This window comes from Ambystoma mexicanum, chromosome 3p (assembly GCF_040938575.1).
Source record: "Ambystoma mexicanum isolate Mex_15411 chromosome 3p, UKY_AmexF1_1, whole genome shotgun sequence".
Lineage (NCBI taxonomy): Eukaryota > Metazoa > Chordata > Amphibia > Caudata > Ambystomatidae > Ambystoma > Ambystoma mexicanum.
The window spans coordinates 34074688-34087161 of record NC_090925.1 but is presented as its reverse complement, the minus strand read 5'-3'; the positions used below and the strand labels follow the sequence as shown (position 1 = coordinate 34087161).

General features: G+C 46.9%; 1 protein-coding gene across 1 annotated transcript in view; it reads right to left on the bottom strand.

The window, feature by feature from the left end:
- Window positions 1-12261: 12261 nt before the first annotated feature.
- Window positions 12262-12474, bottom strand: part of LOC138579467 (trypsin-like) — a 20771-nt gene continuing 20558 nt past the window's right edge. The window contains exon 5 of the mRNA XM_069649801.1: window positions 12262-12467. Within this exon, the coding sequence (XP_069505902.1) occupies window positions 12318-12467 (150 nt within the window). The 3' untranslated portion in view covers window positions 12262-12317. The remainder of the gene's footprint in view (window positions 12468-12474) is intronic.

The window sequence follows — 12474 nt, the reverse complement described above, 5'->3', positions numbered from 1 at the left end:
TTCACAATAAAAAACACTTTTTTCAAAAAGCTAATAATTACAGCATTATATTACATTTTGAAAAAACACAAATGTTCAGAAAATTATTCAGAGAAATGTGACATACCAATTATGGGCAGGGCGTTGGAGAATAGAGAAAAAAGCCAACATGGAATGTCATTAGAGTTAACACTTGATATATCCTTTACTTAACATCACTGCAATCGATCCCATCAAATGGTGTTCGTTATCTCCTGCTCCTTAATCCTAGTTATGTGAGTGAAGGTGGGTTCATGTACCATTGGGATTCGTTCAAGACACCCCACTAAGTCCACGCGAGGTCGTGTTTCACTGTGATTTGTGCCCATATTATCATCAAAGAAAGTAATCCTAATTGTGTGCTAATTTAAATGTCTGGACGTTAAATGACAGTGTCCCCAGTGATATGCCTTTACTATATTATCACCCATGTTCTATGTTACAACGTAGACACTTGCCCAGTAAGGATGGATATCTTACCAACTGTATTATGGGTTGGAATATCTGTTGGTACAATAAGATTAGGACTTAATATTCTCATATGAGCATACGTAATTCACTTGCCACATGTTCGAGTTTGGTCACTTACCCACCTGTTCTGGTGATCAAACAAACTGTGTTACTAGTTAATACAAAGGTCCATCTACTCATTTTCCTTCCGTATATTATGTTCTTATAGCCGTACATTAGATAGTGCTTTAGGTTCTGATCTCTGGGCACTAATATTTGTTATCTGTAACTATAGATATAAGAACATAATATATCTTGGACATGAGGTTCTATTTAGAAGCTAGAAGCATTGGGACTTGAGCTCTAGGCCTTTGGGCATTAGGTTCTACTCAGTAGCTAGATGCATTGGGACTTGAGCTCTAGACATTCAGATCTTGGGCAGTAGGGTCTACTCGGAATCTAGAGGCATTGGGACTTGATCTCTAGACATTCAGATCTCAGACATTAGGTTCTACTTGGAGGCTAGAGGCATTGGGACTTGAGCTGCAGCCATTTGGATAGTGGACCGTTAAAAAAACAGGTTCCGAGTGTATGATGTGCTTTGATGTTCAGTAATGTTGCCCATTGTTGTTGTGTAAGGTATGTTGCGTTGCATGCCTTTGAGGTTTTGAGAATGGGTGCCAGTAGCAACCCATGGATGTTGTGTAAGGTATGTTGAGTTGCATGTCAGTGTTTAGTCTTTTACAGTGTCCAGTGTGAAGAGACCGTTGGGGTTTGCTGGACGGGAGTGTCTCCCAAGTGTGATGTTAAATATCCAGATCCAGTGGTAGATGATTTGGATAAGGATTTCAGAAGTGAGTTGGCTAGAGTTAGTGTCCCAGGTAGTGGACCTCAGTTTGGGGGTGGAGAGGTAGCGCCATCATCTCAAGGTAGGTTTTCCAATGTATTATTCTTCCAATTTGTTCACACAGAGAATGCCAATCAACTTTTGGCGTTTCTTGTGAGAATGTGGCAACATTATTTATTTTCATCTGGTCGCTGGATGTTCATCTGGTGTGTGGTGAAGGGTTGAATTCCTTTTGAGGATTTAGACATCTGATGGCCCAGTTTGTTTGGCCAGCAAGCTGTGGTTTGCTTGGGTTATTCTTTCGAATGGAATCCCACCATGCGTGGCTGTTGTCAAGGTGTGTTTGTAGTGTGTTTCGGTTTGTGTATGTGTCCTGAGTGTGTGTGGGGGTTGTATGTCCCAGTTGTTCCTGGTTAGATCTTCTTGGATTGGTTGTATCCAAGGGTTATTTAGATTTCTCATTTTGGTGCAGTCGGACCATGTGCCAGTCCATATGGGGACAGTATGTGTTTGGGGGTGGCAGTCCCAAGAACCACGAGTGGAAGTGGTGGATAGAAGGTGTTTTGTGTTTTTTAAGGTCTCTGGTTGTGTGTGTGTTTGGTGGCCCACGTGGGGCAGGTAGTGCTCAGATGTGGCAGGTGTGAGGGTCTCTGGTGGCAGCGGTGGATGGAAGGTGTTTGGTATTGGTTTGGTTGGTAGTTTTGTTGGTGTGGTTCTGTAGCCAGTGGGTTAGATACGCCTGTTTGAATAACCATGTCTTGTCTTTGGAATTGGGTTGAGTGTGTGTTATGTGATGTGCGGTGATGATGTGTTGAGGTATGAGTCTGGGTGTGTGGATGGAAGGGTGGTGTGTTATGATGTTTGTCCGGTTGTGTGGAAGGAAGGGAAGTGTTAGGAGTGGTCTTCCTATGATATGTTTATTCTCTTGCTAAATCCTTCTCTCTGAATGTATGGTGTGTGACTGCAGGTATGAGGTCATGAATGGAATGCCAGGAGTGTGACTGACTGGAATGTTGAGGGTGTATGAGATTCCAACTAGGGCAGTTGGTAATGATGTAGCCTGGGTGGTGGGAGCCAGTCGGCTTCCCTATGACAATACTTCCTATCTCCTTGTGATGTAACCTGATTAAAGTAATGTGAAGATTACGGCTGACTACCTGAGTGTCCTTTACTAGTACCCTGACTTATGGACATAACAGTGAGGCAGTGAAGAATAAGTTCCCACTATTCAAGGAGGTTCTCCCCAAGAGGGCAGAACAGGGTCCAAGATTTGGGAATAGATTGGTAGCACAGACTACCACGATAAAGAAGAGTGGCCCTCAGGGGACACCCGTGGGTTAAAATGGATGGATGCACCAGGGGCAACTGGTCAGGGTTGCAAGTACTCACCGACCCTCTGCGCACTCCGGACCAAACTTCAACAGTCGAGTCCACTTGGTTCGCAGGCTCAAATCCTGCAGTTGCGTGGCTCTGCAGCTTTCAGGGGCTGCGTTCCAGGGATGATTCCGTGGTGGGACAATGGCGATTTCTCTGCTCCTGATGAATGGACCAGGCCAATTCTGCTGCAGCGAGTCTGAGGACACGGGCACTTGTGCTACCGAGCTATTCCGAATTCTTGGATCCTGCTCTGCCCTCATTGAGAGACCATCCTCGAATAGTGGGAACTTATTCTTCACTGTGTCACTCACCTTCCTGAGTCGCTACAGCCCTTGAAAGAGACTCAGTTTTGACTTAACTGCACAATCGCGTGCACCAGCACTGTAAGTACCTTTGAGCTCAAGGCTCCACTCATCTTAGGTACTAGACTGCCTCTCAAGGTAGTTTTTGATTTGTGAAGGACTGCCACAGAGATATTTGCACTGTATAACCCCTTTCTTTGCGGGTTGTGTAACTGTACTAATTAATATCCCTCTTGGCCATTGGTTACTGTATATATGTTCGCTAGATTAGTGTTGTGTTGGTTTTGTTATTACTGCTGAAAAATTACGCTGTGTTTTACTTAAAAGGCCTTTAATAAATGTATCTATATTTTTAATATACACCTGACCGAGAGTAATTTGTGGTATTGTTTGCTGTGTGTGCTCATTGTGGGCTTTCGATTACCCTCAACCTTCCTGAGACCTAGTCTTGACCTCTTCCAATACAACCGTGATTGGTCTGGCTCGCCCGGAGGGTGACCCTGTTCCAAGAAACTAGGCTGGCCTTCTGAACCTCTGCCAACCAGTTCAGAGTTCAGAAATCCATTTTAATAAATTGGTGTATAGTGGTGGGATAGGATCGAAGATACCCATTGTTGCGCAACGGTAAAGGTACCCAGATTACACTTACCCAGGACACATAGTGACCTTAGTAGTAGCATAGCAGTAAAGGCTAACGACCTATCTTAAAACATGGATGCAATAACCAACATAACCTTGAATGCTTCCAAGTCAGAAACACTGAGAATGATGTGTACCGAGAGAGGATTATCTTCTCAAGGTACAAAGAGTGAAATGATCCAAAGGATCATGGATTGACAAGAGGTGCAATTCGATGCCATTAACTCGGATGAGCGTACAGAAGGTGGTGGGGCTGCTCTCACTGACTGCTCTAGCAGAGCTGTTGCTGCCATCATCCATGGAGTCCATGAAGACAGGGAGGAGGAAGAGTCCCAAGTTTTGTCTATAGGTTCTGATGCTGAAGCCATGCTTGAATTCAAGAAGCAAGAACTGTTTAAGCAGAAGGAGCTTGAGTTTAACATGGCAAAGCTGAGAGTTGAGCAAGCCGAAAAACAGAAGGGCAGGGATGACCAGTTGGAGCTGGCCAAGATTCAGGCTACAACTGGCTGCTCCAAGGGATCTGGACATGTGTCTGGGTCCTCCTCTCATCCAAGATTTCCTAAAGTTCTGCTCAGTATGTATGATGAGAAGAAAGACATTATGGACTGGCTGACTGCATTTGAGTATTCCTGTGAAGTCCAAGAGGTTGTGGATGCTGAAAAGATTGCATGGCTGCTCAGAAGACTACCCCATTCTGGCTGCAGTGCCATGATGGAAATATCTAAGGCTGAAAGTGTAGATTTTGCAAAATTAAAACAACTCTCATCTTAAAGTTTGGGAAGACATTTAAAGAGATTTAGAGAGTACAAAAAGAAAGAATTTAACACTTGGGTTTCCTATGTTACTGATTCCTTGAAAAACGTGACTGCTGGGTTGAAGGCTATAAGGTCACCACCTTTGAGGGTATGACATGTTTAGTCATGCTTGAACATATTTTTGCATCTTGTTCCCCTGAGCTTAAGCAACACTTGGCTGATTCAAAGGAGATAGATCCTAGGAAGCTGGCTAGTGCAGCAGATTTGTAGGTGTCACGCAGAGTGTCACATAAGGACAAGACTACTCCTGGTAAGCAGGAGGAGGTGAAAAAGCATAAAGATAAGGAGGGTGGGGGGTCTGATAAAACGTTCTCCGGAAAGAGCCGCAAAAAGAAATTCAAGGGTAAGTCTCAAGAGAATGTTCAGGGTGGTGGGAGGTATACCCCCAGACAGAACTCTGGTTATAGTAAGCCTCCTTATGTCCCAAGACCCAGTGGATCCTGTCTTGTGTGAAGGGGTACCCCAGATGTAAGGTCAAAACCTTGGGGGTTCACTCTGTGAGTCTGGCCTTCCCCTCCTATGAGGAGGAAGAGATCACAGGGACATCCTTCTCCTCAGACTCCTTCTGCAGTGGGATAGAATCTGAGGTAGTGACTAAGCTTCCCTTGGACCCTGAGGAGAATGCGTGGACTGTTGGAGTGAGTGACAGAGAATGCAGCCTGAGAGAATGTTGATGTATGAGTGGTGATCTGTCAGAGTCAGTTGGAGATGTAGACCCTTAAGAGAGGATGCCGGTGCATGTTGCCTTTAACTTATGTGAACCTGACCTTATGTACCTGATGTAACGTACAAGGAGCTTATTAAAGGAGTCACTGGTGCATCCCTCGATGTCAGAGTCATCATTGGCCAGGACCCATCTTTACAAATGCCTTGTCTCTCTCCAAATCTCATTTGTTTTTAATAACTCTTTTCTTTCTCGCTTTCAATCTGGTTTCCACCATATGTACTCAACTGAAACTGCTCTTCTCTCAGTTCTAGACTCGCTACTCACAAACCGCTGCTCTAAACATTCCTCTATTCTCATTTTAATTGATCCTTCTGCTGCTTTTGATACTCTTGATCACTCACTTCTACTAGCCTCTCTATCTTCCTTTCTTTCTCTGGTTCTGTTCTTTCCACGTTTAAATCTTACCTATCCCATCAGACGTTTTCTGTCTCTTGGGGTGGGACAACCTCTGTCTCTCATCCTCTTGCTCGTGGTGTCCCACAAAGGTCAGTCGTAGGGCCTTTTCTTTTTCCTCTTTTCCTCTTGCTAACATTATCTCTTCTTATGGTCTATCTCACCACTTCTACGCTGATGACGCCCAGCTCTTTCTGTCTTTCTCATCCTTCTCTTCTGATATTCATACCCAGCTTTATGTGTGTTTAATGCCCATCAAATCATGGATGTCCTCTCATTACTTCACACTTAATTCCACAATAACAGAATTACTTTTTTTCCGTCTACTACTATTCCCTCTCCTATAGCTCCTTCATTTGTCTCATTTCCTCCATCATAACTTCTCTTTGTATCCACTGCTTGTAATCTGGGACTCTACTTTGATTCTGCTCTATCATTTAAACATCATATCTCTATTTCCTCTCAAGCTTGCCGCTATCATCTATTTAATATTAAAAAAGGTTCGATCATTCCTAACTTTTGGCGCAACTAAACTCCTCATATCTTCTTTAATTTTTCCGCGTCCCTTCTATTGCTCCACTGCACTCTTTGGTGTTCCTACTTCTCAACTTGTCAATGCTGCTATTCGAGTACTTTTTCGTTGGACTCCACGTGAATGAATATTATCTGCTCTTCTCACTCTGGCCTGGCTCCCCTTCCATGCACAGCTTACATTTAATGATCTTTGTTTGGTATTTAAATCACCATAAGTTCTTACTCCGGACTACCTTTCTTCACTGGTCTCATTTTACACTCCCTCCCAGTCCCTTCGCTCTAACTCCCAGTTTCGACTTGTAGTTACAGCCCTTCCTTGCGCTCAATAACGCTTTTGCACACTTGCTCACCTTGCCCCCCTGCACTCGAATCTTCTTCCTCTTTCTCTATATTCGATCACCTCGTATTCTTCATTTCGCAAATCACTGAAAAAAATCTAATCCAGCAGGGCTGATCCAGCAGGGCTGATCCATCCAGCAGGGCTGATCCAGCAGGGCTGATCCAGCAGGGCTGGTCCATCCAGCAGGGCTGATCCAGCAGGGCTGATCCAGCAGGGCTGGTCCATCCAGCAGGGCTCATCCAGCAGGGCTCATCCAGCAGGGCTCATCCAGCAGGGCTGATCCATCCAGCAGGGCTGATCCAGCAGGGCTGGGGCTGATCCAGCAGGGCTGATCCAGCAGGGCTGATCCATCCAGCAGGGCTGATCCAGCAGGGCTGATCCATCCAGCAGGGCTGATCCAGCAGGGCTGATCCATCCAGCAGGGCTGATCCATCCAGCAGGGCTGATCCATCCAGCAGGGCTGATCCAGCAGGGCTGGGGCTGATCCAGCAGGGCTGATCCAGCAGGGCTGGGGCTGCTCCAGCAGGGCTGGGGCTGATCCAGCAGGGCTGATCCAGCAGGGCTGGGGCTGATCCAGCAGGGCTGATCCAGCAGGGCTGGGGCTGATCCAGCAGGGCTGATCCAGCAGGGCTGGGGCTGATCCAGCAGGGCTGGGGCTGATCCAGCAGGGCTGATCCAGCAGGGCTGGGGCTGATCCAGCAGGGCTGATTCCAGCAGGGCTGATCCAGCAGGGCTGGGGCTGATCCAGCAGGGCTGATCCAGCAGGGCTGGGGCTGCTCCAGCAGGGCTGGGGCTGATCCAGCAGGGCTGATCCAGCAGGGCTGGGGCTGATCCAGCAGGTCTGATTCCAGCAGGGCTGATCCAGCAGGGCTGATTCCAGCAGGGCTGGTCCAGCAGGGCTGATCCAGCAGGGCTGATTCCAGCAGGGCTGATCCAGCAGGGCTGATTCCAGCAGGGCTGGTCCAGCAGGGCTGATCCAGCAGGGCTAATTCCAGCAGGGCTGATCCAGCAGGGCTGATTCCAGCAGGGCTGGTCCATCCAGCAGAGCTGGTCCATCCAGCAGGGCTGATCCATCCAGCAGGGCTGATCCAGCAGGGTTGATCCATCCAGCAGGGCTGATCCATCCAGCAGGGCTGATCCATCCAGCAGGGCTGATCCAGCAGGGCTGGGGCTGATCCAGCAGGGCTGGGGCTGATCCAGCAGGGCTGATCCAGCAGGGCTGGGGCTGATCCAGCAGGGCTGATCCAGCAGGGCTGGGGCTGATCCAGCAGGGCTGATCCAGCAGGGCTGATCCAGCAGGGCTGGGGCTGATCCAGCAGGGCTGATCCAGCAGGGCTGGGGCTGATCCAGCAGGGCTGATCCAGCAGGGCTGGGGCTGATCCAGCAGGGCTGATCCAGCAGGGCTGATTCCGGGCACCCAATGTCAATCTTCATTGGGTTTCACTTGTGTACCGTTTTCATATATTTTTGCTATGTCAAGCGCTTTGCATTAAAGCACTATATAAATACCAGATAAATACAAATACAGTCTGCAACGTTAAAAACTTACCCAGACACAAACCTATTTCCTCCTACAGAAGGAACCTCCATTGGCTTCCTGTGGAAGCTCGGATTCATTTCAAGACCTTGACAATAGTACACAAATGCCTATATGGTCAAGCACCCGGCTACCTTAAAGACTATGTCAAGGAACCTTGCTCGGCTAGATTCAGTAGATCGAGTGATGGGGTCTGTTTATCTGTCCGTAGGAGTGAGCGTGCTAGAGGCATGGGCAGATCTCTTGACATCCAAGCTGCCACCCTATGGAACAAACTTCCTAAAATCTTTTGTACCGAAAACAATCTACTGAAATTCAGGAAAGGGGTGAAACTATTGTTTTTGGATAAACTCATCACCTGCGTCTCCCCCCACCCCCTGTTTCCTCGTCTCTTCTTTCCCTTAGTCTTTGTTTCTCTGCGCCCTGATGCCTGCAGGCTCTGGCGTATTACAAATTGACAAAGACAAATCATGCCCTCGGAAGGAATAAACTTTGAAAGGCAAAGAGACTTGGGCACGGAAGGCCCTGATGCTAATGATTGAACTGTATCCTCCTGCTTCTGAAACCAGAGACTGTGCTAAGCTCGAGTGTACCGCCTTGTCCTGTGCTGGAAACGTGGGGAAGGGAGGCCACCGGCCTGAGCATCCTGACATATTGTTTTGGGAACAGATAAGATAGTGTGTGGGGGCTGAACCGTAGCTGGGTGCGCTCTAGCCATCAGCTTTTATTGGGTGCTTTGCTGTATCGACAGCACTTGGAGGTATTACCCTCAACCTTTTCTTCCAAAATCTACAGTAATTGTGTTTGTGCTTTCATCTTGCGCATTAACCCCTTGAGTATGAGTTCCCCTATGTCATGCAAATATACACAGGGGGCCTCATTACGACCCAGGCGTTAAGGGGTTAACGGCGCCGTAAAAGGTTTCAGCGCCGTTAACCCCTTGACACCTAATTACGAGGTCCCTTTGCGGGTCCTGACCTTAACAGCTGTTTTTTACCAGCCGTTAAGGATTGGACCCGCAAAGGGACAATGGAGGTAATTACGGTACCGCAATTTGCAGTACCGTAATTAGCGCCTTCCCCATTCCCATTGAGCCCTATGGGGACAAAAATGGGAATGGGGAAGGGCCAATGGTGAATGGGGAATTACCGCCCCGCCAACCTTGGAATGGGGCGGTAATTCCGCCATCCACCATGGCGCAATCGGTAAAATACCGGCATCAACCATGGCGCTAATAGCACCATGGTTAACGCCTGAGCCATAATGACCCCCAAGGTCTAACATATTTGGCCCATTAGTTTAATATCTTGAGGACGGCCAACACGTGTTTCAACACTTGGTCGTCCTCTAGCCTGTTAATTACATGTGAACGGTTCACAATAAAAAACACTTTTTTCAAAAAGCTAATAATTACAGCATTATATTACAGTTTGAAAAAACACAAATGTTCAGAAAATTATTCAGAGAAATGTGACATACCAATTATGGGCAGGGCGTTGGAGAATAGAGAAAAAAGCCAACATGGAATGTCATTAGAGTTAACACTTGATGTATCCTTTACTTAACATCACTGCAATCGATCCCATCAAATGGTGCTCGTTATCTCCTGCTCCTTAATCCTAGTTATGTGAGTGAAAGTGGGTTCATGTACCATTGGGATTCGGTCAAGACACCCCACTAAGGCCACGCCAGGTCGTGTTTCACTGTGATTTGTGCCCATATTATCATCAAAGAAAGTAATCCTAATTGTGTGCTAAGTTAAATGTCTGGACGTTAAATGACAGTGTCCCCAGTGATATGCCTTTACTATATTATCACCCATGTTCTATGTTACAACGTAGACACTTGCCCAGTAAGGATGGATATCTTACCAACTATATTATGGGTTGGAATATCTGTTGGTACAATAAGAATAGGACTTAATATTCTCATATGAGCATACGTAATTCACTTGCCACATGTTGGAGTTTGGTCACTTACCCACCTGTTCTGGTGATCAAACAAACTGTGTTACTAGTTAATACAAAGGTCCATCTACTCATTTTCCTTCCGTATATTATGTTCTTAAAGCTGTACATTAGATAGTGTTTTAGGTTCTGATCTCTGGGCACTAATATTTGTTATCTGTAACTATAGATATAAGAACATAATATATCTTGGACATGAGGTTCTATTTAGAAGCTAGGAGCATTGGGACTTGACCTCTAGGCCTTTGGTTCTTGGGCATTAGGTTCTACTCAGTAGCTAGAGCTATTGGAACTTGAACCTTAGGCAATTGGATCTTGGTCCTAGGTTCTACTCAGAAGCTAGAGCTATTGGGACTTGAGCTGCAGGCAATTGGATGTTGGGTCTTAGATTGTACCTGGTAGCTAGGGGCATTGGGATTGGAGCTGTTTGCAATGTGATCTTGGAATTTAGGTTCTACTTGGAGGCTAGAGGCATTGGGACTTGAGCTCTAGACATTCAGATCTCGGGCATTAGGTTCTACTTGGAGGCTAGAGCCATTGGGACTTGAGCTCTAGACATTCAAATCTCGGGCATTAGGTTCTACTTGGAGGCTAGAGGCATTGGGACTTGAGCTGCAGGCATTTGGATAGTGGACCGTAGGTTCTACTTGGATGCTAGAGGCATTGGGACTTCAGCTCTAGACATTCAGATCTCGGACAGTATAGTCTACTCGGAGTCTAGAGGTATTGGGACTTGAGCTGCAGCCATTTGGATAGTGGACCGTAGGTTCTCATTGGATGCTAGAGGCATTGGGACTTGAGCTCTAGGCATTCAGATCTCGGGCATTAGGTTCTACTTGGAGGCTAGAGGCACTGGGACTTGAGCTCTAGACATTCAGATCTTGGGCATTAGGTTCTACTCGGAGGCTAGAAGAATTAGACTCTAGGCATTCAGAACTTGGTAATTAGGTTTTGCTCAGGGGCTAGGGGCATTGGGACTTGAGCGGTTGCCAATTGAATCTTGGAAACCTCTTTTTCACCTATTTCCTTACTCCTCCATTATGACACCATTTTCCCTAGTGATTCATACCCGATAGGCATTCATCTAGCACTTCCTGTATACAATTAAAGCTGCTTAACTGGAAAGTCATGCAATGTGAGGTTTATCCTTTCCACACAGACACACGTGGGATTCTCGTCACTGTCTCAGAGTAACCCAACAGTGCTGCCGTGACAGTGATGTGTGCCACATGAGAGTGTCAGTTCACTGGGGTGGTTGCATGCAGGGGCAGCACACCTTTAGATTTTTACTTATTACAAAGAGTATATGTCCAATGTGCAGTGGCAAGGTTTGCAACCAGTGCGCCGTGTCAATGTTTGGATCTCCTATAGGATTGTGGTGCAGCGTTGTGCACAGTGTGCATTGTGATTATGTTACGGTTCACCACAGATTCAGATTTTTTTGTCTCATGGGTGCCAACGGGTAAAAAGAATGTAATGGTGTTTCCAACCATCTGACTGGTACCTGGCATGATGACAAGCATTGCCACCTGGGTAAATGAAAAGTCCTACCCACACTAGGCATAGCTTCAGTACCACCCATCCTTTGGGGTGCTGGGGAATCCCTTATCACAAGGGTAGGGGGAAAGAGGTCACCTGCTATATAACCACTTGTACTCAGGCTAGAACCAGCAGCAGTTGGCTCCAGGATGGGAAGGGACAGCCCCCTTTAACACCTCACCAGAATATAACGTGATATCAGCAGCGACAGCCCGGAGAGGGAGATCATGGACTGTTTGCTTGGTCATTTCAGTTCAGGGTAATGACCGACACACAGTAGAGGGGTCAGACAACAACATGTAATTGACAAAGTGAATGCTTTGGGGATATATCAAGCTGGCCTTGGCGGCAGCCTGCGGGTAATCAAGTGGGGGCTGGGGGTGTATCAGGGTCAGGTGAGTGAATAGGAGAGGGGTCAGTCTGGTTGGGCATGCCACTGAAACAGATTCTCGGCACAGGATTGTTGGAGCTCATCTCCAACACATTTGCTGCTCACTTCATCCACACAAAAAAAGGATGACAACTGTGTGGATGCTGCTTGCTATGTCTTTTGTGCATAGTTACTGTGCAAATCTGCAGAGCAGGGCAACATGCCATGTGAAACCTGGCCCTCTGTGGTTAGTCTGGCGCCTTCCGTAAACATGCATTAGTAATCCTGTGGCAGTTAGTTGGGCTTGCACGATTGTCTATCTCCTAGACACATTTGAATAAGAACAACTCACAAGATTGTGACATCATATTTAATTCCATAGTTTATTTACCCCCCCCCCCCCCACAGCATCCCAGACTCGCAGGCATGAGTCCCAGAAGGTCATTACACAGACACACACTCCTAATTGGCAGCCATGGTGTTCTTGATCCAGGTGGTGTAATTGCAGACCTTGGTGTAGACGCCGGGGTAATTCCTCATAGCACATCCATTCCCCCAGGAGACGACGCCCTGGAGTTGCCCATTGCAGACCACGGGGCCACCGGAGTCACCCTGGAGG